Source organism: Salvelinus sp. IW2-2015, linkage group LG20 (genome assembly GCF_002910315.2).
Source record: "Salvelinus sp. IW2-2015 linkage group LG20, ASM291031v2, whole genome shotgun sequence".
Classification (NCBI taxonomy): Eukaryota; Metazoa; Chordata; class Actinopteri; order Salmoniformes; family Salmonidae; genus Salvelinus; species Salvelinus sp. IW2-2015.
In genome coordinates, this window is record NC_036860.1 from 7,526,924 (window position 1) to 7,554,399 (window position 27,476).

General features: G+C 43.7%; 3 protein-coding genes across 4 annotated transcripts in view; all 3 read left to right on the forward strand.

Annotated features, from left to right (window-relative positions):
* The window catches only part of LOC111981409 (1-phosphatidylinositol 4,5-bisphosphate phosphodiesterase delta-3-A), a 39,796-nt gene extending 36,580 nt beyond the window's left edge, over positions 1-3,216 (forward strand). The window contains exons 5-9 of the mRNA XM_024012655.2: positions 8-131; positions 643-821; positions 1,049-1,184; positions 1,647-1,796; positions 1,890-3,216. Coding sequence (XP_023868423.1) covers positions 8-131; positions 643-821; positions 1,049-1,184; positions 1,647-1,796; positions 1,890-2,038 — 738 coding nt within the window. The 3' untranslated portion in view covers positions 2,039-3,216. The remainder of the gene's footprint in view (positions 1-7; positions 132-642; positions 822-1,048; positions 1,185-1,646; positions 1,797-1,889) is intronic.
* Positions 3,217-7,189: 3,973 nt separating this feature from the next.
* On the forward strand, positions 7,190-20,454 carry LOC111981059 (glycylpeptide N-tetradecanoyltransferase 1). 2 transcript variants are annotated; one of them, XM_024012185.2, is made up of 12 exons: positions 7,190-7,327; positions 9,572-9,686; positions 9,963-10,107; positions 14,278-14,396; positions 14,570-14,661; positions 16,378-16,494; positions 16,686-16,856; positions 16,967-17,075; positions 17,233-17,403; positions 17,662-17,829; positions 18,515-18,652; positions 19,029-20,454. In XM_024012185.2, exons 1-12 carry the CDS (start codon positions 7,218-7,220, stop codon positions 19,047-19,049), a joined length of 1,476 nt encoding a protein of 491 aa, XP_023867953.1. In that variant the 5' UTR covers positions 7,190-7,217; the 3' UTR covers positions 19,050-20,454. The 2 variants fall into 2 exon arrangements, with proteins under 2 accessions (XP_023867953.1, XP_023867955.1); XM_024012187.2 differs by having other exon boundaries at positions 7,191-7,327; positions 9,572-9,680.
* A 1,490-nt stretch (positions 20,455-21,944) lies between these two features.
* Positions 21,945-26,984, forward strand: LOC111981056 (uncharacterized). Its single transcript, XM_024012182.2, has 8 exons — positions 21,945-23,146; positions 23,400-23,596; positions 23,721-23,920; positions 24,052-24,151; positions 24,241-24,603; positions 25,125-25,281; positions 25,997-26,124; positions 26,326-26,984. Exons 1-8 carry the CDS (start codon positions 22,594-22,596, stop codon positions 26,695-26,697), a joined length of 2,070 nt encoding a protein of 689 aa, XP_023867950.1. The 5' UTR covers positions 21,945-22,593; the 3' UTR covers positions 26,698-26,984.
* The last annotated feature ends 492 nt before the right edge of the window (positions 26,985-27,476 follow it).

Genomic DNA, 27,476 nt, shown 5'->3' on the forward strand with positions numbered 1-27,476 from the left:
TCATCACCTTCCAGGAAAGCTGTTTGTCAGACACAACAGCAGGCAGCTGAGCCGGATCTACCCCTCCGGGCAGCGCCTCCAATCCTCCAACTACGACCCCCAGGATATGTGGAATGGCGGCTGCTCGATGGGTCAGCACTCTGGGCTGGAGGGGGGGKGGGATGGAGGAGGGAGTTGGTACAGGTGGCTCATTTATTTAACATTATCTAGCTTGGTAGTCCCTGGAGATAGAAAGCTATTTTACATTGGGCCTCCTATTGCAAATGTTTGGTATTTGCCTCCTATTCCTCACTTCGCTTGTCATAATAACTAACCTCACACCCTGCTGCCTGGTAAAGTGTGTTCTGTTGTTCATGTGTTGCGGTAAGTTGTTGTCTCTTTTCACACCCCTGTCTGTCCTCCCTCTCTCCCTCTYTCTCTCTGCAGTGGCTCTGAACTTCCAGACTCCAGGGGAGCAGATGGATCTGAACCAGGGTCGTTTCCTGCCTAACGGCCGCTGTGGATACATCCTCAAGCCCAGCTTTCTGTGCAGCCCCAGCTCCAACTTCAACCCAGAGATCACAGGAGGTGGGCCAGGACACATCCCCACACAGCTCTCTGGTAACCCAAACTGACATTGTGTCATCTGGACTCTTCTTACAGTGGCTCTGAACTTCCAGACTCCAGGGGAGCAGATGGATCTGAACCAGGGCCGCTTCCTGCCTAACGGCCGCTGTGGATACGTCCTCAAGCCCAGCTTCCTGTGCAGCTCCAGCTCCAACTTCAACCCAGAGATCACAGGAGGTGGGCCAGGACACATCCCCACACAGCTCACCATACGGGTGAGAAACCTGCTGGGAATCAGATTCTGTTGTGGTGGTTTACATGTGGTAACTAACTGCCTTGTTGGAAGAGTAGGGCACATTTTAGTTAGCAGTGTTATGGAAGCAGACCAAGGTAGTAAACTACTTCACCTTATTAGTAATTTTGTAAAACCATTTGAATAATTTTCAYATTAGAATTTTATATACAAAGGCACAAAAAGTCATTGGGGTGATTTTGTGTTCAGATAATATCAGCACAGCAGCTCCCTAAGATCAACACAGACAAGCCCAACTCCATTGTGGACCCGCAGGTGTGGGTGGAAATTCACGGGGTGGCCATTGATAATTCCAGAGACAAAACCCACCGAATCGACAACAATGGTAACCTTCCACTCATCTATCTATTGCACATCTATTATACTCCCATTAACAAAATGGATCACACGGGTTGTATACACCCTTGAGTTCACATATTAACCATATTAGAAATAGAATTAGAAGAACATAATAGTACTAGGAACACTTGACGTTTTACCATGAAATAACATAAGTATTCCAGGGCACCTGTATGACTCCCACCACCCATGGCACTATTCCACACAGAGAATTGATCAGGAACGTTATTCCGTACTCCCATATTTATTTTTACCATAATGATAATCAAACATGATAGATACCCCAGCTACTCCATTATCTTTGCTCAGTACAGCTTTTCTGAGACATGTGAGCACCAGAAAATGATACTTCTCGTGTAGAGTGCCATTATCCCGGTCTGTGGAGTAGTTTCAGGCTGTGAATGGTGTTGGGTGACAGTGTCTGACAGCTCTCCTATGCCCCCTGCAGGTTTTAACCCACGCTGGGACAGCACTTTGAGCTTCCAGCTGCAGGTCCCTGAGCTGGCCCTGGTACGCTTTGTAGTGGAAGACCATGACCACAAAGCCAAGAATGACTTTGTGGGCCAGTACACCTTGCCCTTCACCAGCCTCCGTACAGGTACTWGGWTACTGTSTCTGTATTGYAGGGGTGTTTGTGTAGCTAGTGTGTCTGTGAGGTGACACTGACACCAGTGGGYCTATTTTTCTCTAGGTTACCGCCATGTYCACTTGCTGAAGGCAGATGGCTCCAGCCTCTCTCCATCTACCCTTTTCATCCATGTCAAGGTGTCCGATAAGGGGGTCCCCATCAAGACTGTGTCCGAGCGCATGGCCTTGGCTAAGAGCAAGGGCAAAGCATGACCCATATCTATCTGAACTAGTGCCACACTTATCTGATAAGCGCCATGCTTATCTTTTGGGGGGGAAAGTCTCCCTAATTGGGATGAAAAGGACAAGCTGCTGCCTGCCTATGTCCCAGTGCTCTTTTCATACACCCAATTTAGAATTGGCAGGACATATAAGGCTCCCTGGCCACAGAGAGGAAGACATCATTCCTTCTCAGTCAAACCTGGATGGGAGTCTTGCCTGTTGRTGAATAGTGTTGGCTGGGAGAGAAACTCACTGGCATGTTGCTGTTGTGAGAGTAATCTGTACTCTGTCGTCAGTGCATTCAGAGTGTTCGTGTCTGTTTCCATAGAGACATGACTTTGGCGCTGACCTGTTTTACACCAGAACTCTACCTGGCAGCCGTCTGCCTACTATGAAGCCAATATAGAGTTGTTTTTTAAAATTCAAAGCCAGGTTTGTGTCCTGGAGTCCCTGAAGCAGATCTTGAAGATGTTTCCCAACATTTTTTACATGTTTAAAGTTAAGCAATATTTAACTTTTTTGCTACTTTTAGCTGATGTGTGGTGAGCGTTCTGGCACAAAAATGGTCACCGGGCATCACCCAGGTGGGTGCCGCACATTGATGGTGGATGAAGTGAGTTTCCCCCTACTATGTAAAGCTCTCGGAGTACCTCAGTTGGTAGAAAAGCACTATATATATCCAATTAATTATTAAAACTTTTTTTACTATTACAGAATATTATGGTTGAAACTTATAGAAGYGTTTYATCAGGGCAAGACTTGTAGTTGTGCTCATTTTTCCAGGACAACGATAGTGTTTATTGACTAAATTTTATCTGTAAATGAAGTCTAGTTGTTGTGGTATTGGTCTGTCACACTTGTCATGACACAGTCCAAAATACTGAATGAATGCCTTAACCTTAGTGACAGAATTAATACATTTCAACTCTTAATGTTTTTGTAATGTATTTGCAACAAATTGTGTTTGTTGCAAATGATGAAACACACTTCTTTCTGTGTGAAATTGCTGAWGGAARTTTTTAGATTATATTTAACATTGTTGTAAAATGTTATATTCTAATGTAGTTACAGTATTCTAATTCTCTCAGTAAAATGAATTMATTTGCATACTGTATGTACTTTCTCTGACACTRACTTCCTTTTGCCAAATAAAAACAGCATCAAAGTSACAGAGGGTCAAATCGAGACTAATGCAATTGACCATGATTATGTTGAATACATATAATTGAAGTATTAGCTTTCATGAATTTCCAAGGTCAGTTTTCATTTCAAAGCAGTAATCCATAATGCACTAGTAGAATGTATTGTTACTGGACATTATTATTTGTATTCTTTCTTCTGGTCATTTAAATTCAAAGTCACTTTAATTTTGAAAACCGGCAACCGGCATTTAAGTTTGAAATGCCTTTATTTGCCTTATTTCAATGGAAACGGCTGTTAGTATTCTTTCTTGTAGTTGCTAAGACAGTATATACTTACCTGTTTACCTTAGTGTCTCTTTCATTGTGTACTTTGTTGTGACTTATTTCTGTGGGCATCAGATTCATATGGGTCTCCCAGTCTATTTGAAATCTGAAAGGTCTCCCAGTCTATTTAACAACAAAAAGCACTTGAATCCAWACTTTGAAGATGGTGTTTCTTTATAGTACTATAGAAACGAATCATTTCCCTGAGCTTCAGGAGCAATATTCTAATTGACATTAGTATAGTAAGTGACATGAGTACAGTATTTCTTTGTCTGTGTGAAAGCCAAGAGAAGCATGTTTAGTTTTTATTAAAAAAAGTATTTTAACCCCATTGTGCCCTTCTGTATTTTCAAATTTGGCATACTATTTCAATGTTTTTGTGCTTGAATGGTGTTTGTGTGAGAAAAGTGATTTATTTTTGAGGGAAGYGAAGTAGGAGATAGTATGCACAACATACTGACACAACACAGAGCCTCCTTCTGCCATATAAATCGTATAAATGTCTAGTTAGTCTGTAGTGCTGGATTCCTTGGAGAACATCAAACTATCACAACTCATTTAGTATCAGTGTAGATGATTAAACCCCCATTTGTCAGTTTTACTTGTTTCACCTATCCAGATGTTGTAAAGATGTATGAGTAATGTGAAATCAAAACACAGAAATCAGTGCATCATACAGTGGTGGAAAAAGTACCCAATTGTCAAACTTCAGTAAGGGTATAGATACCTTAGTAGAAAGTTACTAAAGTGAAAGTCACCCAGTAAAATACTACTTGAGTTAGTTTAAAAGTATTTGGTTTTAAATATATTTAAGTATCAAAGGTAAATGTAATAGCAAAAATATGCTTAAGTATCAAAAGTAAAAGTATAAATCATTTCAAATTCCTTAAGCAGGCGTCACCATTTTCTTGTTTTTAAAATGTACGGATAGCTAGGGCACACTCCAACACTCAGACATTATTTACAAAAGATGCATTTGTGTTTAGTGAGTCAACCAGAACATAGGCAGTAGGAATGGCCATGTGTTCTCTTGATAAGTTTGTGAATTTCACAATTTTACTGTTCTGCTAAGCATTCAAAATGTAACGAGTACTTTGGGTTGTCAGTGAAAATGTATTGAGTAAAAAGTACAATATTTCTTGAGGAATGTAGTGAAGTAAAAGTTGTCAAAAATATAAATAGTAAAGTACAGATAGTAAAGGCCAGTGACACAAGCTAGCAGACGAGCTGAACTACTTCTATGCTCGCTTCGAGGCAAATAACAGTGAAACATGTATGAGAGCACAAGCTGTTTCCGGACAATAGTGTGATCACGCTCTCCGCAGCTGATGTGAGTAAGACCTTTAAACAGGTCAGCATTCACAAGGTCGCAGGGCCAGACGGATTACCAGGACGGGTACTGCGAGCATGCGCTGACCAACTGGCAAGTGTCTTCACTGACATTTTCAACCTCTCCCCGTCCGAGTCTGTAATACCAACATGTTTTAAGCAGACCACCATAGTCCCTGTGCCCAAGAACACTAAGGTAACCTGCCTAAATGACTAYCGACCCGTAGCACTCACGTCTATAGCCATGCAGTGCTTTGAAAGGCAGGTCATGGCTCACATCAACACCATTATCCCAGAAACCCTAGACCCACTCCAATTTGCATACCGCCCTAACAGATCCACAGATGATGCAATCTTTATTGCACTCCACACTGCCCTTTCCCACCTGGACAAAAGGAACACCTATGTGAGAATGCTATTCACTACTACAGCTCAGCGTTCAACACCATAGTGTCCTCAAAGCTCATCAATAAGCTAAGGACCCTGGGACTAAACACCTCTCTCTGCAACTGGATCCTGGACTTCCTGACGTACCGCCCCCAGGTGGTAAGGATAGGTAACACATCCGCCACGCTGATCCTCAACACAGGGGCCCCTCAGAGGTGCGTGCTCAGTCCGCTCCTGTACTCTCTGTTCACTCATGACTGCATGGCCAAGCACGACTCCAACACTATTATTAAGTTTGCAGATGACAGGACAGTGGTAGGCCTGATCACCGACAACGATGAGACAGCCTATAGGGAGGAGGTCAGAGACCTGGCCGTGTGGTGCCAGGACAACAACCTCTCTCTCTCAACGTGATCAAGACAAATGAGGTGATTGTGGACTACAGGAAAAGGAGGACAGAGCACACACCCATTCTCATCGACGGGGCTGTAGCAGAGCGGGTTGACATCTTCAAGTTCCTTGGTGTCCACATCACCAACAAACTAACATGGTCCAAGCACACCAAGACAGTCATGAATAGGGCACAACAAAACCTATTCCCCCTCAGGAGACTGAAAAGATTTGGCACGGGACCTCAGATCCTCAAAAGGTTCTACAGCTGCACCATCGAGAGCATCCTGACTGGTTGCATCACTGCCTGGTATAGCAGCTTCTCGGCCTCCGACTGCAGGGCACTACAAAGGGTAGTGCGTACGGCCCAGTACATCACTGGGGCCAAGCTTCCTGCCATCCAGGACCTCTATATCAGGCGGTGTCAGAGGAAGGCTCTAAAAATGGTCAAAGACTCCAACCACCCTAGTCATAGACTGTTCTCTCTGCTACCGCATGGCAAGCGGTACCTGAGCGCCAAGTCTAGGTCCAAGAGGCTTCTAAACAGCTTCTACCCCCAAGCCATAAGAGTCCTGAACATCTAATAAAATGGCTACACAGACTATTTGCATTGCCCCCCCTCTTTTACGCCGCTGCTACTCTCTGTTATTATCTATGCATATTCACTTTAATAACTCTACCTACATGTACATATTACCTCAATTACCTCGACTAACTGGTGCTCCCACACATTGACTCTGTACCGGTACACCCTGTATATAGCCTCGCTATTGTTATTTTACTGCTGCTCTTTAACTACTTGTTACTTTTATTTTTTATTCGTATTTTTAAACTGCAGTGTTGGTTAGGAGCTTGTAAGTAAGCATTTCACAGTTGTATTCGGCGCATGTGACTAATATAATTTTATTTTGATTTGAGATACCCCAGAACTCTTCTTAAGTAGTACTTTAGAGTATTTTTACTTAGCTACTATACACCACTGGTATCATATGATTATACCCAGGTCAGGTGACAAGATTTGCTGGCACCCCCACACTGTCTATGGATGGCACATATCAACACAGGTGAGTCCAATGATGTATCTAATCGCTGGATTTCTGATGCCATATTTGCACTTCCCTGAAAGAGCCGTCCTCCATAGCTATGAATTGAAGTCTAYAGTATTACAAATAAATATTTTAAGGACCAATATACATGTATTTAGGTAACTTTGTTGTTGTAGTGGGGACAGTAAAATAGGTACTTTATAAAAACAACACTTAAAGGAAATTTGTTTTATTAAATTGTTACAATTTTTATTTTTTGTTCACATCTGAGCAATCATCAGTGTATATATAAATCATTGAATGAGTCACAAATACGTGACATTGCTTAATAGACAACTGAGGCTCAATCCTGTTTAGGGACATGTACCTTATGAAGCCTTATACATCCATGTGCCTGCTTCGAAAGTGTTGTTAAAATTAAAATGTCAATTTCACAACCTGTCACATGAATAACTACAGGAACCAGAATGCACCACAACAGTCGGCCAATAGTATCGCAGGTTGTGTTGAGGCGTTGAATGCACGCGGTGGTTCTTCACTTCCTGGTTAAAGATGGCGGATGAGAATGAGACAGCACCGAAGCCGGAGAAAGAAGAGGAGGTAGAAGAAGACCATGTACATTGCAGTGATTGCGAAAATGAAGAGCATCACTTTGATGATGGGTAAGGGTGCAAACTTATTTTTGAAGCATTATAGAAAATGTGTCATGCTCTTGCGCTCGTTTTAAAGATACGATACAAGCTAAGCTTGAGCATACCAATTCAACTAATCCCTCCCACTTTCTTTTGGACGATTGGTGATAACGGTTTACTAATTGCCTGCTTTTCGCTCTGATTGGATCTAAATTGGGTATTTTCCTGTTGTGGGCGGGGTTTCATGCCATTCCTCCTTTTGCTTTTATCGCGAGGCATAGTTAACTACCATTGGTCACTGTACAAGAAATTGAACCCATTATTATGATAAATTAAATACAGTTATGCGGTGAAGACCAACACAAATCAGATTGTAGTAAAATATTAAACTGGAACACCTGGCATTCGAATCGAGAACAGCGCCCAAATGTTTAATACCACGTCCTAACCCAAATGCGAAACTAATAACGTTAGCCAACTAGCTAGCCAGCTATGCCTTTTTACGACTTGTTAGCTAGCGGACTCCCGAACGTTGACTTGTTAGCTAGCTGACTCCCGAACTTGTGACACTGTCTGTCAAAAACAATCAACATATTATTTACCCTAATGATGCATCGTCTGTTTTCCTTTTCAGCACAGCAACACCAGCATGATGGTGCTAATTTATTTAGCATAGTTGGTTCATTCCTACCATGCGCTGCATTTTCTGTCCCCAGGAAATCACTKCTTATTTTGTRTAAAATGTGGATTTCAAAAGGCTTTAAATATATGGTCAGGTGTACTTTACCATAACACATAATATGGCCCTTGAAAGGGAATGTTATGCATTTTTTAACGTTATTTATCAACTTCCATGAGAAATATAAGCCTGATAATATTTAAAATTTACATTATTTTATAGTCCTTGTTAAATTCTCTTATCAATAACGCTTTTTTCATGGTTATTGTATTTATTATTTAAGATTTTCTTTGTGTCCCTGATAGTTTGTTGTAATTCTCCATTTAAGAAAACAATCCCTTTCTAAAATGACACCACATTCAGGAAGTTGCATAATTTCTTTGGTGGGGCAAAGGTACAACAATATAAACACACATTTTTGTTATCTATCTTTCCATGTTTCATGTTGTTAGTCTGTATGGCCCACTCATACATTTCTACCCTGTTAGGCTAAATTATAGAGAGAATTAACCACATTTCATATGTTTGATAGAGAAGTTAAAATCCTGTTCAAGTGATCACTATTATGTTAGCTCAATGTTGCTCACTCACTCTATGGCTAATTTGTGTTCAAATTTCTACCCAGTTAGGTTCCACCCTATTAGTTGGAAAATGCCCCCCCCCCCCAAAAAAAAAGCCAGAGTTTGAGCTCTAGAGCGCCCTTATTTTCCCAGAAGAATATTTAAATAACTACTCGACATTCCTTCTGTGAATTGCAGGGTTGACCTAACCATAGGTAGCTAGCTTGCTATTTGTTTAGCTGGGATGCAACCATTGTCAAAACTCTTGCTTGCATTGAAGCTATATTTGTTCTTCAAACAATCAACAACAACCTATTTAAACTGGGTGTGGATTACAGCCCTTGTGTGGCTTGACGATGTCAGTGTGTATGCGAGCATCTGGAACCCTGCTAGGTAGATAAATAAGTTAGCTATCAAATCAAATATTCATGTTAACGTTAGTTAGCTAAATGAAATGAAAGGGTGAATGGTTCTGGATGGTAGTTAGGCTCGACTGCTAGAATGGAAGCCTGTCGAATAAGCCATTGAATGCTTGGTCGTCTATTGTTCCTGTCAGTGTCCCCTTAATAACCCCTTAACATCCCTCATACACACGTACACACAGACACGCATAGCCACACATACTCCCCCCGGGGTCATGTGATTCACCATCTGTCCTGGTGTTACAAATACAGGCCAGTCCCTAGCCTCACTCCCCTCTTGGACGCTAATGGGATTATCCCCTGTTCTTGTAAGTATGCTACTGTCTCCCTGTCCTGCCCAGGAAATGGGCCTCAGGGTGGGGGTGGGGGCTCTTCTAGAGTCATTGATGATCAGGGGATGGAGGAATAACTCCAACCAATTTAAACTAGCTTGGGGATGAACTGTAAGTTATGTGTATTTGAGACAAAAGGTCACCACATGCTTGTTGCCAACCTATCTTTAAAAAACTGGGTATTCTAGGTTGTAATGAAGAGRACTGAAACAGTTGTAGCATTCTCCTGGCCTAAGGAAAGTCTTATAGTTACATGTTTTTTTGTTGTTGTCCTATGGTAGTGACAAGGGCCAGGGAGATGACAGCGGTGCCAAGAAGAAGAAAAACAAAAAGAAGAAGAAGAAGTCTGGGGCAAATAAAGAACCTGCAGAGGAGGATCCGCTAGCCAAGGTAGATGTATGTACATGTGTGTAGGCCACATGAGTGAGTGTGGGGGCAAATGTTTTTGCTTTGTGTTTGTGTCCCTCTGTTTGTTCCTTTTGCGAGAGTAGTGCTAGAAAGACCGACATTGACTTACTGTTCTGTAACTTTTGAAAACGACCTCTACGAAACTGAAGGGAGATTAGTGGGTGTGTTTGATTATCTGTGCAGACATTGTTTTGCTTTTGGCAATTTATTTCCTTTTCAACCCTACATTACTCTTTTTCTCTCTCTCTCTCTCTCTCTACACAGGTGAACTCGCTGCCTGCTGATAAGCTGCAGGAGATCCAAAAGGCCATTGAACTGTTCTCTGTAGGCCAGGGCCCTGCCAAAACCATGGAGGAGGCAAGCCGACGCAGCTACCAGTTTTGGGACACACAGCCCGTCCCCAAGCTAGGTATGACATTTGGCAGGGGTACAGAAATGTCTCCACAACCTCACTGTAGTGACTAGTAGGGATTAACACGGGTAACCGGGATCCTGGAACTGTACCGGGACAACTCTTCACATTTCCCGAAAAAAATTTAATGACAAGACATGGTCCAAGCAAGAAATTACATAATTTTCCCCCAATGTCGCACTAATGCAATTCCACAAAATACACATGTGCAGTAGCAGATTGGCAAAAYAAAATAGCCTTGAATCTAGCGTATTTACTTCACAAAGTTACCATAAATTCAAAGTTCATGCATAATTGACACTGCCGGACTGCAGACGAGACCCGAATGCAGTTTAGATTTCTTATCAGAACTGAAAATTCGATCCTGGTCTGACCCAAGCTCGGTGAGCTGAAAACCCGAGCCCTGGTCCGACATCACAGAAATTAAATGAACCCGGAAAAAAAAGCCAGATTTCTAGAAAACCGTAGCGGAGGGGGGCGGAAGCGGAGTAAAAAGAGACGAGGAAACAGCCATTGGGCCTAGATAAAGTGCAGAGAGAGAACACATCATAGTGATGCAAGTGGCTTTTGATTTTCACTAGCGTAGCATCCTGTTCTACTCCTGACCTAAAGCCTGTGACTTGCCTGATAATCAATGGGATTTTGTTTCACTGATTCTCTGTATGTTGGGTAATTGATATCTGTCTGGACAAGTGGAAGTGGTAGCTCATTTTTTCGTTTGCTGATCTATCACTGATCAGAAACATTTAGCTTGCAATAATGTAGCCTAAATCAAGTGTRTTATTTATCTTTTGACTCAAGTAGTAGCCTTATAGAGCCTAGGCTATTGTCCTATCATCCCAATCCCACTGAAACCCAAAATTCCTGTCTCGCATGATCAAAAAACCTATGGTCTAACCTCAGACAAACTTGTAGAGGCCAATCATCCCATCTGGTAGTGCCTGTCTTGACTGCATCAATTCGATGTAAAGAAGCTAGCTATGTTAGCCAGCTAATTTTTAGCTATGTACAGTGCATTCGGAAAGTATTCAGACCTCTTGGCTTTTTCCACATTTTGTTGTTACAGGCTTATTTTAAAATGGATTTAATAGTTTTTTTCCCCCTCATCAATCTACATACAATTATCCATAAAGGCAAAGCAAAAACWGTTTTTTAGAAATTTAAATATCACATTTACATAAGTATTCAGACCCTTTACTTAGTACTTTGTTGATGYACCTTGGGCAGCGATTACAGCCTCCAGGCTTCTTGGGTATGACGCTACAATCTTGGCATATTCTTCTTTATTGCTGCAGACATTTTTTGGTACCCTTCCCCAGATCTGTGCCTCGACATAATCCTGTCTCGGTGCTCTACGGACAATTCCTTCGACCTCATGGCTTGGTTTTTGCTCTKACATGCACTGTTAACTGTGGGACCTTATAGGTGGACTCTAATCAAGTTGTAGAAACATCACAAGGATGATCAATGGAAACAGGATGCACCTGAGCTCAATTTCGAGTCTTAATAGCAAAGGGTCTGAATACTTATGTATTTTTATGCATTTGCAAAGATAGCTAAACACCTGTTTTCGCYTTGTCATTATGGGGTATTGTGTGTAGATTGATGAGAACCCTCTCCAATATAATCMATTTTAGAATAAGGCTGTAACRTGGAACAAGTCAAGGGGGCTGAATACTTTCCTAATGCRCTGTACCTAGGCATTTGAGGCTATTTTGCTGCTCTTCCTGTCCTTGTTTACTACAACTCCATTCAGAATAAACAGCAGCCTACCTGATGATTGCTGTGTAGCTTTCACCTTCTCGTTTAGCTAACTTAATTCTGTAATTTTAATAATTACATTTTGCATTGATTAGAGATCTCCCAGGTTGCTTGCTACACATGGAGCTAGTGCCACTTTGATTGGCTGACCATAATAACAAAAGTGTGTAACCTGTATAGGCTACGTTGTCTTTTTATGGGGCGCACGTCATAAAAACTGCATTCATCAGGTTGTTTTATTGAAATAAGAATTTCAAATGTCGGGGGCCTCCCGGGTTGCGCAGTGGTCTAAGGCACTGCATCGCATTGCTAGCTGTGCCACCAGAGACTCTGGGTTCGAGCCCAGGCTCTGTCGCAGCYGGCCGCGACCGGGAGGCCCGTGGGGCGGCGCACAATTGGCCCAGCGTCGTCCGGTTAGGGAGGGTTTGGCCGGCAGGGATATCCTTGTCTCATCGCGCACTAGYGACTCCTGTGGCGGGCCGTGCAGTGCACGCTGACCAGGTCGCTAGGTGTACGGTGTTTCCTCCGACACATTGGTGCGGCTGGCTTCCGGGTTGGATGCGTGCTGTGTTAAGAAGCAGTGCGGCTTGTTTGGGTTGTGTTTCGGAGGACGCATGGCTCTCGATGTAGCGATGAGACAAGACAGTAACTACTAACAATTGGATACCACGTAATTGGGGAGAAAAGGGGGGTAAAAAAAATTATAATACAATTTTCAAATGTCAAAGTATATCCTTGTGTGTAGCAATGTCACATACACTGAACAAATATATATAAATGCAACCATTTAATTGATTTTACTGAGTTACAGTTCATAAAAGGAAATCAGTCAATTCAAATGAATTCATTAGGCCCTAGTCTACGGTTTTCACATGACTGGGAATACAGTTGGTCACAGATTCCTTACAAAAAAAGTATAGGTGTGGATCAGAATCAGTCTGTATCTGGTGTTACCACAATTTGCCTCATGMAGCGTGACACATCTCCTTCGCATAGARTTGATCAGGRTGTTGATTGGCYTGTGGAATGTTGTCCCGCTCCTCTTCAATGGCTGTGCGAAGTTGCTGGATATTGGCGGTAACTGGAACACGCTGTCATACACGTCGATGGGTGACAAGTCTGAGTATGCAGGCCATGGAAGAATTGTTAATTGTCTGTAGTTTATACCTGCCCATACCATAATCCCACCGTCATCATGGGGCACTCTGTTCACAAAGTTGACATCAGCAAATCGCTGGCCCACACGACGCCATACACGCCATCTGCCTGGTACAGTCAAAACCGGGGTTCAGCCGTGAAGAGCACATTTTTCCAGCTTGACAGTGGCCATCGAAGGTGAGCATTTGCCCAATGAATTCGGTTACAACGCTGAACTGCAGTCAGGTGAAGACCCTGGAGAAGACGACGAGCACGCAGATGAGCTTCCCTGAGACTGTTTCTGCAGAAATTATTTGTTTGTTCAAACCCACAGTTTCATCAGCTGTCTGGGTGGCTGGTCTCGGACGATCCCGCAGGTGAAGAAGCCAGATGTGGAGGTCCTGGGCTGACGTGGTTACACGTGGTCTGTGGTTGTTAGCCCGGTTGGATGTACTGTCAAATTCTTTAAAATGACGTTAGAGGCTTATGGTAGAGAAATTAACAGTCAATTCTCTGGCAAAAGCTTTGGTGGACTTTCCTGCAGTCAGCATGGCAATTGCATACTCCCTCAAAACTTGACACATCTGTGGCGTTGTGACAAAACTGCACATTTTAAAGTGGCCTTTTATTGTCCCCAGCACAAGGTGCACCTGTGTAATAATCATGCCGTTTTATCAGCTTCTTCATATGCCACACCTGTCAGGTGGATGGATTATTTTGGCAAAGGAGAAATGCTCACTAACCGGGATGTAAACATATTTGTGCATAACATTTGAGAGAGAGAGCTTTTTGTGCGTATGGAACATTTCTGTGATCTTTTATTTCAGCTCATGAAACATTTGACCTTGACTTTGCATGTTGTTTATATTTTTGTTCAGTGTAGATTAATTACATTTAGACAGGCATTTCATTGTTAATTTTTGAATTTTTTTATTATTATTATTATTTTATTTTTTAAAGCGGTAGTGACCTGAGGAGATTTGATGAGTAGTCCAATTGGGACCTCTGTTTTTGAATTAAACCTCCTATAATGACTCCCGAGTGGCGCAGCGGTCTCAGGCATTGCATCTCAGTGCTAGAGGCGTCACTACAGACCCTGGTTCGATCCCGAGGTAGGGTAGGCCGTCATTGTAAAATACGAATTTGTTCTTAACTGACTTGCCTAGCTACAGGTTAAATAAAAGAGAAAAAAAAGTATGCTTTGTATATTTACATTGAATATGCAGATTGCTAATATCCTCTTACATTGCATTTTGTTGTTTACCTTAGGGGAGATGGTGACATCACATGGTTCCATCGAGCCTGACAAAGACAACATCCGGGAGGAGCCCTACAGCCTTCCTCCAGGCTTCACGTGGGACGCCTTGGACCTGGGCAACGCCGCTGTGGTGAGCAGGTTCCTCTACAACCCCTCCACCCCAGAGTGTCCCAAAACAATATAGTGATAGCAATCAAAATACTTCAGTTGTGGTTATTCCAACAGCTGACTCCACTTTACACTACTCAATTTAACCCTAGACCTTTTTCCCATGGCTCAGTCTCTTACTCTTCCTCCTCTTAGCTGAAGGAGCTGTACACACTGCTCAATGAGAACTACGTGGAGGATGATGACAACATGTTCCGCTTCGACTACTCTCCAGAGTTCCTGCTCTGGTAACTCTTTTACTTAGCTACGTCACATTTGTTACTCAGCTAGTCACATTTATGTGACAATCTCTTTCAATAGAGAGCTACACTGCTCAAAAAAATAAAGGGAACACTTAAACAACATAATGTAACTCCAAGTACATCACACTGTCCACTTAGGAAGCAACACTGATTGACAATAAATTTCACATGCTGTTATGCAAATAGAATTGACAAAAGGTGGAAATTTATAGCCATTTAGCAAGACACCCCCAATAAAGGAGTGGTTCTGCAGGTGGTGACCACAGACCACTTCTCAGTTCCTATGCTTCCTGGCTGATGTTTTGGTCACTTTTAAATGCTGGCGGTGCTTTCACTCTAGTGGTAGCATGAGACGGAGTCTACAACCCACACAAGTGGCTCAGGTAGTGCAGCTCATCCAGGATGGCACATCAATGCTGTGGCAAGAAGGTTTGCTGTGTCTGTCAGCGTAGTGTCCAGAGCATGGAGCGCTACCAGGAGACAGGCCAGTACATCAGGAGACGTGGAGGAGGCCGTAGGAGGGCAACAATCCAGCAGCACGACCGCTACCTCCGCCTTTGTGCAAGGAGGAGCACTGCCAGAGCCCTGCAAAATGACCTCCAGCAGGCCACAAATGTGCATGTGTCTGCTCAACGGTCAGAACAGACTCCATGAGGGGGGTATGAGGGCCCGACTTCCACAGGTGGGGGTTGTGCTTACAGCCCAACACCGTGCAGGACGTTTGCATTTGCCAGAATACACAAGATTGGCAAATTCCACAACTGGCGCCTGTGCTCTTCACAGATGAAAGCAGGTCACACTGAGCACGTGACAGAGTTGGAGACGCTGTGGAGAACGTTCTGCTGCCTGCAACATCTTCCAGCATGACCGGTTTGGCGGTGGGTCAGTCATGGTGTGGGGTGGCATTCTTTGGGGGGCCGCACAGCCTCCATGTGCTCGCCAGAGGTAGCCTGACGCCATTAAGGTAGAGATGAGATCCTCAGACCCTTGTGAGACCATATGCTGACACATGCACATTTGTGGCCTGCTGGAGGTCATTTTGCAGGGCTCTGGCAGTGCTCCTCCTTGCACAAAGGCGGAGGTAGCGGTCCTGCTGCTGGGTTGTTGCCCTCCTACGGCCTCCTCACGTCTCCTGATGTACTGGCCTGTCTCCTGGTAGCGCCTCCATGCTCTGGACACTACGCTGACAGACACAGCAAACCTTCTTGCCACAGCATTGATGTGCCATCCTGGATGAGCTGCACTACCTGAGCCACTTTGTGGTTGTAGACTCCGTCTCATGCTACCACTAGAGTGAAAGCACCGCCAGCATTCAAAAGTGACCAAAACATCAGCCAGGAAGCATAGGAACTGAGAAGTGGTCTGTGGTCACCACCTGCAGAACCACTCCTTTATTGGGGTGTCTTGCTAATTGCCTATAATTTCCACCTTTTGTCTATTCCATTTGCACAACAGCATGTGAAATTTATTGTCAATCAGTGTTGCTTCCTAAGTGGACAGTTTGATTTCACAGAAGTGTGATTGACTTGGAGTTACATTGTGTTGTTTAAGTGTTCCCTTTATTTTTTTGAGCAGTGTATTTTATGTTAGTTGTTTTATCTATTAAAGGCAGGAGTTTTTTTTTCTGACCAGGAAAACTTGGCCCTCCGGTTTTCTTTCATAGTTGGGAACTGACCTGTAATTGTAATGTCTCTCCCGCAGGGCTCTGCGCCCCCCCGGCTGGCTGCCCCAGTGGCACTGTGGGGTGAGGGTGAACTCCAACCAGAAGCTGGTGGGCTTCATCAGTGCCATCCCTGCCAACATCCGCATCTATGACCAGTCAGTGAATAYGCATCATACTCTTGTTCACACACTTTTATTACTCCCATACACTGTAGTATTTTAATATAGCTAACAATAGGAATGTAATATTCATTTKCTCCTTGACTATATAATTTCCTGTGTTAATTTGCTGTAAGAAGTCAGACATTAAGAGGCCTTAGTCACTTTAGACTGTTTTTGTCATTTAGAGATAAGAAGATGGTGGAGATCAACTTCCTGTGCGTCCACAAGAAGCTGCGCTCCAAGCGGGTAGCGCCAGTCCTGATCCGAGAGATCACCAGACGGGTCAACCTGAAGGGCATCTTCCAGGCTGTCTATACCGCTGGCGTGGTACTGCCCAAACCCGTGGGCACCTGCAGGTGGGTCACTGGGAGACACACYAACCACACCAGACAGATACCCATCCAACCAAATTCATATGCTCTTAAACACAAAAACAAAGTGATTATAAAATCTGTTATCTGTATAGGTACTGGCATCGCTCTCTGAACCCACGCAAGCTGATCGAGGTGAAGTTCTCTCACCTGAGCCGGAACATGACTATGCAACGCACCATGAAGCTGTACCGTCTGCCTGAGGTGAGTCAGTGAGCAAAGCGCCATTAAGAGGCTATCCTCTGCACAACACCTGACCGCTCAGCCATCTCCTGATGCCTCTATTTGAAATGTCTATTGTGTTGACATAAAACTCTCCATTGAAAATGATTGCCATGACCTTCCATCTCCTTCTCTCCAGTCCCCAAAGACGTCTGGCTTGCGGCCGATGACCAGAAAGGATGTTCCGGCCGTGCATCGCCTGCTCCTGGAGTACCTGAGCCAGTTCCACCTGGCCCCCGTCATGAGCCCCGAGGAGGTGGAGCACTGGCTGCTGCCCCAGGAGAGCATCATCGACACCTACCTGGTCGTAGTCAGTACCATTGATAAAACGTACACTACCGTAGACACCTATAACATTACAACACCTTGCACGCTTAGTATATATGGTATATACTAAGTAGACCATTACACACGACCATATATTGACAGCTACCCAGATACCCTCTAGACTCTTCTACCTCTTGACAACATTGTTCACATTATGTCAGAGCTCTGGAAATGCATTTCACACACATCTAAAATGGAGTGAATGTAAAGTTGGAGGATGTGTGTCTTCTCCCTGTGGCAGTCCTCTGGGGGCAAGGTGACAGACTTCCTGAGCTTCTACACGCTCCCCTCTACTATCATGAACCATCCMGTGCACCGCAGCCTCAAGGCAGCCTACTCCTTCTACAACGTGCACACCACCACCACCCTGCTGGACCTGATGTCTGACGCACTTATTCTGGCCAAGTCGGTGAGTTGGTCCTCTTCAGGTGGTTGGGGGTCAAATGGGAGTTGGATTTGGGTACCAGGTCAAATATTTACTGTGTACACTGAGTATACCAAACTTTAGGAATACTCCTAATATTGAGTTGCACCCCCACTTATTTGCTCTCAGAACAGCCTCAATTTGTCGGGCTATGGTCTGTACAAGGTGTCAAGTGTTTCACAGGGATGCTGGCCCATGTTGACTCCAATACTTCCCACAGTTGTGTCAAGTTGGTTTGATGTCCTTTGGGTGGTGGACYGTGCTTGATACACACAGGAAAATGTTGAGTGTGAAAAATCCAGCAGCATTGCATTTCTTGACACAAACTGGTGTGCCTGTTACGTACTACCATACCGGTTCAAAGGCACTTAAATATTTTGTCTTGCCTATTCACCCTCTGAATGGCACACATATCTTAGTTGTCTCAACTTAAAATCCTTTTAGTCGGTCTCCTCCCATTGATCTACACTGATTTGAAGTGGATTTAACAAGGGACATCAATAAGGGATCATAGCTTTCACCTGGATTCACCTGGTCAGTCTGTCATGGAAAGAGCAGGTGTTCTTAATGTTTTGTATACTCAGATAAAGATGAATTATACACAACTCTATCCCTCTCCCCCATCTCTCTGTATCCCCCTCTCTCATCCCTATCTATTGTCAATATCCAGAAAGGGTTTGACGTTTTCAATGCACTGGACCTGATGGAGAATAAGACTTTCCTTGAGAAGCTCAAGTTTGGCATCGGAGACGGGAATCTACAGTATTATCTGTACAATTGGAAGTGTCCTAGCATGGGATCAGAGAAGGTGCGTCATGGTTCATATTTACTGATAGTTCAGTCAGTTCCTAGAGAGATGACTATTTTTCACATTTATATAAATTATCCATGGTAATATGATGATATTGAAACGGTGTTTTGTGTTACCTAGACTGTACTGTAAACCAATAGGTCATTAGATCATGCCGATGGAGATATCCACCACTAAGAGCTAAATAGTTCTTTTTTTCTAGTACAAAAGGAGGAAGTGTAATGAGAGAGGGAGGGAACCATTGACTTGATTATCTTGCTATCACAGTTAAGCCAGGCAGAGAAGTATACAGGCCTCACAGAACTCATTGTGTGTGTTCTCATTTTAGCTTCTGGTGCAACTATCATAAGCTTCCTTTTTCTGTGGTTCACAGGTTGGCTTAGTACTACAGTGACATCCCCCCCCCCYCCCCACTGAGCGTCACAGTTAGGCCAGGAGACCACAAAACGCACTGACCACCTGACAGATGGACCGATGGACTTCCTGCTTCAGGAAAGAGAACCCACCGCCCATTTTTACTTCTTGACCTTTGAACTGCACTACCGCTGCCAGGCAGAGAGTCKGGGGAGTTGGTCCTTCTCCACGCTCTCTCTCCCTCCCATCACATGGACCTTAAGCCATTTTAGTTACCAATCCAACTGGAGTCTGTCATGATTGTACCAGATATCTTATACACACACTGCACAATTCGCCAAATAACACACGTGTAACTACACAACATACATGTACAGTAAGACAAACATGACAGGAAAGTTATACTAACACATACTGACCCAGGGGTGGGCAACTCCAGTCCTCCGGGGCCTGATTGGTGTCACACTTTTTCTCCGTCCCTAGCAAACACAGCTGATTTAATCAAATTGCATTCTAAACTGAAGATCATGATTAGGTGATTATTGGAGTCAGGTGTGTTAACTGTGGCTGGGGCAAAACTGGGACATCAAGCGGGCCCTCGAGGACTGGAATTGCYCACCCCTGCACTAGACGCTAACATTTTATATTCCTTCATGTGTGCGATGCGCTTTTTCAAAACAAATCTCTCATCATCCCCGAAGTACAGTGTTAGAGAAAAAAATCGAAACAATCAAAAACATTTATAAAGGAAGAAGAACAAAAAAAWATATATATAAGGTAATTAATATCCAAAGTGGACACAAGACAAGGGCTTCTGTCARTGTTTTTCTTCTTTTGCTATTGAGGCTTGAAACTGCAGATTTACTATCAACCCCTCAATTTTCTTCACTGTAGGCGTTCTAGACTTGACTCTGTACACAGCTGACCGAGGGGTAAATGAGGGGTTTTGTCCTTCATCTTTTTTTTTWWATATATATATATTTTTTGTCTCATCTTTACTAACTGTCATGACCCATTCAGAAGCCCTGTTCAGAAGAAAATACAACGATGACCGTTTAAATGGAACAGCTGTCAACAAGAACTTAACAAAGTGGAGTAGTTCGGACTGTTATTTTTTAGTTAAAAAAAAAAAAGCTGCAGCCGGGAGAGCAGATATTTGGAGTAGGGAAATGGTTGGGTGGGGGCTGCTGAGACGGGGCACGGAATTGACTGGATACTGTTTGTGGGTATAACACCTCTGAAATTGAGAATTGAAACTGTCAAGGATTTGGGGACCTGGGAGGGGGCTGGGTAACACCCCAAGTAAACGTTTTGTTTTTATGTAGAGTGTGGGATTGGATGCAAACCGAAATGAATAACGGGGCTCATGGTTTTATGATGCAGGAAAACAAATGTGAAGATGCAGGGGAATTTTTGTGCAAAATAAAATATAGAAGTTGCTGTGAGGTTTTGTAATGGTTGCTCTCAGGTGATTTCTATCCTTTAGTTTATCATKAAGATATTCACTGAGTTACTTCTGCCTTACCCATCACCCCTTGGTAGTCAAATTTGACTTAAGAGGTGTGACTCCAAAATCAGTCAAAACAATTMATTTGGATTCTTGTTATACTTGTTTCTTGTTCTGTAAATAATTTCCCATGAACCATTTGGTTTGAGTTTGCTATTTTAGTGCAGACATAAAGGTTATAACATTCAAAGGAATTGAACAGAAAATGGAAGTGGGTTTAAACATCTCCCTCTTTTAAACATAGAGATGTTTTTGAGTTGGCTCAAATGGTTTCAGACTACAATCATCTTTCTAATTACTGCACCAGTGCCCAAAATGGATGTAWWMTGAACAAAAATATAAACGCAACATGCAACAATGTCATTGATTTTACTGAGTTCAAGTTCGTATAAGGAAATCAGTCAATTGAAATAAATYCATTAGGCCCTAATCTATGGATTGCATATGACTGGGAATACAGATATGCATCTGTTGGTGACATATCTTTTTAAAAAATTAAAAGGGCCTAATAATGGCCTCAGGATCTCATCATTGTATTTCTGTTCATTCAAATTGCCATTGATAAAATGCATTTGTGTCGTGTTCCGGAGCTTATGCCTGCCCAAACCATAACCCCACCCCCACCATGGGGCACTCTATTCACAACGTTGACATCACCAAACCGCTCGCCCACACGACATCATACACGTGGCCTGCGGTTGTGAGGCTGGTTGGACGTATTGCCAAATTCTCTAAATGATGTTGGAGGCTTATGGTAGGGAAAATTAACATTCAATTTTCTGGCAACAGTTCTGGTGAACATTCCTGCAGTCAGCATGCCAATTACACACTCCCTCAACTTGAGACATCTGTGGCATTGTGTTGTGTGACAAAACMACACATTTTAGTGTGGCCTTTTATTGTCCCCCACAAGGTGCACCTGTGTAATKATCATGATGTTTAATCAGCTTCTTGATATGCCACACCTGTCAGGTGGATGGATTATCTTGGCAAAGGAAAATACTAACAGGGATGTAAACAAATTTGAGCACAACATTTGAGAGAAATAAGCATTTTGTGCATATGGAAAAGTACTTTATTTCAGCTCATGGGATGTTGCGTTTATATTTTTGTTCAGTGTATTTTGTCAACTCTTTCAACACTGTCAGGGGGCTGGTCAGAGGTATTACATTTTTATATTTATCCATTAAAAGCAAAGGGATTGAGTCTCTGGGGAAACAATTATCTTTATGACATTTCCTCTCTGCTGTGTCCAGGCAAATGTTATGTGCAATTTATGACACCACCGATTTCAATATGAACAATTCACTTGTCTCGATCATTGGCACCATTACTGCTGAATAATTACAGTCAAATCTCTGTACACTGACTGGCCTCACACCGTTCTCTTTTTTGACGCTTGCGGCCTCTTGCTGATGACGTTTTATTTAGGGGACGACAGTTAGCTAGAATCGATAGCTAGCTACAACGCTTCAAAATGTATATATTAATGTTTTACGCATTGTAGCTTTGGTTTAAAGTCCCAATCCCGCGTAGACTTCAAGTATTCTTTCGATCATTTGCAWTGAAATGTTAACTAACTGAATTAATTAATCTAATCATTTACAGAGATAGCTTGTAGGAAATTATTAGCTAGCGAGCTTGTTTTGTTGCTAGCAAGAGTAATGGGAACAACAATGGGAAAAGGGGATACCTAGCCAGTTGCACAACAATGTATTCAACCGAAATGTGTCTTCCGCATAATATGGTAGTAATGTAACTAGTTAGTGATCCAGTTTAGGTAGCTATGTTGACATTGTTTTTTGAGTTGCCAAGATGGCTGTAGTTTTAGGGTAATTAGCTAATATGATTGTTCTTAGTAAAATTCATAGTATCTCTGGTTGACGCTTCAAGATGTTGTGGTCATATCAATTATCAGAGAGGAAGAAATGAAGCAATAGAAAATCACACTAGAAAATCTTTGACAATACCCAGTTTTGGTGTTTTTTTAATAGACTAGCTACATACCATCCCATAGAGCTCTAACCTGTGGTTGGTGTCTAAAGTCACAGAAACAGCCAGGTAGAGCTGTGCCAAGATGGATGTCCAGTTGTCCATCAGCTTCCTGAGGGACAGACTGGGCGGGGCCATTGAGGAGGCAGTGCGTACAGCAGTGGAGTCTGTGCTGTGTGAGACTGTGCGTCTGTTAACCGGGCTCCAAGGGGACCAGCAGCATGGACTTTCCTCAGTGACCCAGAGTGACCAGGACACCCTGGGACTGAAGCAGAGGTTAGAGGCCCCCAGCGGGGGTGACTGGAGGGTGCAGGGTGGGTCTTCAGGGGCATTCTGTAACACAGGACCGAGGGGTAGTGGTGGGCGCTGCAACACTAAGAATCCAATGGGTCAGACCACTTGCTCAACCTCCCAAGCATCACAAAGGACCACCGTGGAGCCCCATCCCCAGGAGGTGGTGGAGGACTGTGCTGGACTGCCTGACCCGTTTGACCTTGTGTCGGCTGGGCCAGTGATGGTGGACTTTGAGGAGGGTCAGGGCATGGGGATCCCAGAGGAGTGGGAGCTGATGAACAGAGTGTTCAAGACGGAGCACAATGAAGACATGGCCCTTATTGACGGGGGCGGTACCACTCAATGTAAGTCCTGACTCAATGTTGTGAGAGATGGTTGTGATGTAGTTTCACAGAGCAAAGGCAGTTTTAGTGAGAGCCTCTCTTGATGTCTTGACTTGCAGTATTTTCATGTAGCCTCGCAAGCTGCCTGATATCGCAAGCTTACATGAATGGTATATCCGTACAGCGAACCATTCATGTAAGCTCGGGAGGTCTGGCGGCTTGCTAGGCTACCTCTCATGCACTTCCTCATTGTCTCCTCTCTGCTAATGTTCAGTTGCAGATGACCGCAGGCTGCATGAAGGAGAACAGAGGACTGTGGCTGTGCCCCTGGAGGGAGAGATGGCTGCCAAGCCCCAGGACACATTGCACCCCTGCTTCAGCCCAGCCAACATCAAAACAGAGCGACCTGAGATAGAGAGATGCTGCATGGCTGAGGAGGCCCTTGCTCTGCCTCTGCCTCATCCTGCCAATGTGAGTAAAGTACATCTACTCAGTCCTCAAACGCTGACCTCGCAATCTCATGAACAATATTAGGCACTAAATGTTCACTGACATAATGTGCRCCTCAGTTCTTATCTAAACCTGTCATTCTCAGAGTGGTGTGGAGGCCGGTGAGTTTGGGCAGGAGCAGGTGGAGGCTGGTCCACAGGACTTTGTAGGTCGCCTGCGCCTGTGGCTGGAGCAGCTGTGTCCTGAGGTGGTCCGGGAGTACGAGAGGGAGGGCTGTCTGTGTGAGCTGTCCCGCAGGAAGCTTATCAAGTTCTCTGTGTCCTTCATCGTGGAGGAGTTTGGATTGTGAGGAGCTGATTGTATGTGTATTTGTGCTGAGAAGGGACGTGACTGAGAGAGCAGAGATTTTGCTCTTCTAGTTAGACTCAATGTTTTGTGAGTGTTTCTGACGTTTAATCTCCTGTCCTTCTCTGCAGCTACCCTACCTCTGCTCAGAAGACCATGCTGGCAGAGCACATAGTGGAGCTCTTCCCAGGCCTCAGGCTCTGTGCACCATCTGCTGGCATCAATGGCATTGTGAGTTAGTAAATTGATTAGTAGTGTAAGATTCACATAATTCTCAGTTACTGAGTAGACGATTCTTGTCATTTTTTCTCCCTGTGTAGGAACACTTGTACGACCCTTTGTCCCGTACGGGTTACATTGAGACGCGCCTGCGCAACTCTCGACGCACCCTTGAAGACCACAAGAAGAAGTATGTGCTGAAGAGGCGTCGGCCAGAGCCGGGCCTGGCGGACCCTCCTGGACCTAGATCGGGGCCTGGGCTCCTGGAGAGACAGTCCAGCGAGGAGACCCAGAGGTGGATGGAGCTGATGAAGAGAACCAGGCCCCTGACCAGGAACCTGCCTGCCATCCACAGTGCTATGGACCTCACATTCAACGCACGCAGGAGGTGGATCAGCAACACACGGCCTAGTATGAGGGCTGTGTTGGCCGAGTACCCACGTTTTCTTGACGTTCCCGCCACGGTGAGTCAGTCTTCATGGAGAAAGCTACGGATGCTCACTAGACTAGAAAGGCCACAGATAAACTTGTATTAGGGTMATTCCATGTCATTTTAGCCAGATATGACACCCACCATCTCAAATTGATATGAAATTGTTTCTGAAGTTAAAAACAGATAAGATCAGCATTCCTGCAACATTATTTTGATGAAATATAATTAGATTTCTGAGAAATTAAGCTAATTGATTGCACCCAAAATTGCCCTTTTTTTTAATTTATAGGATTCATATAATATTCCATAAATATAGTACCTAACATCCAATTTGAACCAAACTTTGTTCTAACAATGAGGTAAGATACTGTATAAGGAATCAAAGAAGTGGTCAAAAGCCACCCACTGACCCCCCCCTTCAAATGGCCAATTTGGATGCGATCAATTACCTTAATTTCTCAGAGATCAAATTATATTTAAACAAAATAATGTTGCAGGAGTGATAATCGACTAAGTGTATTATTGGGATCTGAAAGGTGTTTGTTTGTTCAGATTGACCTGGAGTTTGAGAGGATGTTCCCAGGTAAAGGCCACTCCTTCCTGGCCCAGTGGTCGTCGTTCGTGTTGCCCAGGGTGTACCAGATCGCAGAGTGTGAAAAACACCCGGACATCTCTGCACTTCTTCAACTGGCTGCCACACAGCAAGGAGGTCAGAGGTTAACTACACTGAACAAAAATATAAACTCAACATGTAAAGTGTTGGTCCCATGTTTCAAGAGCTGAAATATGAAATCCCAGAAATGTTCCATACGCAGTTTATTTCTCTCAACTATTATGCACAAATTTGTTTATATCCCTGTTAGTGAGCATTTCTCCTTTGCCAAGATAATCCATCCACCTGACAAGTGTGGCATATCAAGAAGCTGATTAAACAGCATGATCATTACACAGGCACACCTTGTGCTGGGGACAATAGAAGGCCACTTTAAAATGTGGAGTTTTGTCACACAACACAATGCCACAGATGTCTCAAGTTTTGATGGAGCCAAGATGACTGCAGGAATGTCCACCAGAGCTGTTGCCAGAGAATTTATTGTTAATTTCTCAACCATAAGCTGCTTCCAACGTCGCTATAGAGAATTTGGCAGTACGTCCTACCGGCCTCACAACCGCAGACCATGTGTAATCACACCAGTCCAGGACAATATTTGAAATTGTTGCATGTTGCGTTTCTTTTTTTAAATTCAGTATACACGGAATAGACACTTTACAGTCAACCTCCTAATCAGCCATTGACAGACTGACTGATAATGATCTGTATGATTTACTCAGTGGTTAGAGTAATAGGAGAGTAGATTGCTGTGTTTGTTTAAGTTTTTTTATGCCAAGTTTCACATATTTGTTCCCCTCTGATTCCTCTGCAGACTCCTACACCCTGACTATGCTGAAGGTCCTGATTTATGTACTACCACCAACAAACACCAGTAGAGCTTCCTTACCCTCCAGGAGCAGTGTCAGGCAGGCCATTCGGTATCTGGTGGACATTGTACCGGTGAGCAACACAGTATTTTTCTTCCTGGTCAGACTGAGCAGTAAACCCAGACATTTCCTCGTTGCCATATAGATTAAGTTTGTGAACTAGTGGAATTTTAGAAGGAAATGGTTGGCAACTTTAGAAGGTAACAATGATGTTTTGAAGGAATGTAATTGAAGAATCCCCTTGAAAGACCTTTCCTCCTTTGTTCCTCTACAGATAGACACCATGGTGTCCTCCTTATTCTGTGACCTTACCTCCTTGGAGGGCCCAGAGTCTGTGTCCCACGCTCAGCCCTACATATTGAGCGTGGGACCCCTGGAGGCCCCTGGCCGGCAGCTTTGCATCGTGTTCCCTGTTGATAGGATTGCAATCCCCCTGCCTCAGGAGGGCCTGAGCAATGCACTGGACAAGCTATTCAAGMTTCTGCGTGTGTTTGAACTGGGGTACCCAGATCAGCTAGCCTCCCTGTATGGCTTCCTTGAGCACCTGTATGGGTTGGAGATGACCCCACAAGATAACCATGACTTCCCCAGTGGCAAGGGGTCAAAAGTGCTTGAACTTTTATCACGGCTCCACATGCCCTCCTGACAGAAGGCATAGGTCTACACAAGAATTGAACTCGCCCCACAGACCTTTTATTTTTTTGATATTTTATTATAGCCGTCCTTTACAGAACACCTCCTTTACTATGATCTGGATTTGCCCCAAAATTAAAGTATGTCAGACTGAACTGAACAATGTTGATGGAACACTGGTGTTATACCTTCATTATTCATTATACAGTACCAGTCAAAAGTTTGGACACACCTACTCATTCAAGGGTTTTTCTTTATTTTTACAATTTTCTACATTGTAGAATAATAGTGAATACATCAAAACTATGAAATAACACATATGGCATCATGTAGTAACCAAAAAAGTGTTAAACAAATCAAAATATATTTTAGATTCTTCAAAGTAGCCACCCTTTGCCTCGACAGCTTTGCACACTCTTGGCMTTCTCTCAACCAGCTTCAGAGGGAAGATTTTCCAACAGTCTTGAAGGAGTTCCCACATATGCTGAGCACTTGWTGGCTGCTTTTCCTTCACTCTGCGGTCCAACTCATCCCAAACCATCTCAATTAGGTTGAGGTCGGGTGATTGTGGAGGCCAGCTCATCTGATTCAGCACTACATTACATTTTACATTTACATTTAAGTCATTTAGCGGACGCTCTTATCCAGAGCGACTTACAAATTGGTGCATTCACCTTATGATATCCAGTGGACAACACCACTTACAATAGTGCAATCTAACTCTTTTAAGGGGGGGGGGGGGGGGTTAGAAGGATTACTTTATCCTATCCTAGGTATTCCTTAAGAGGTGGG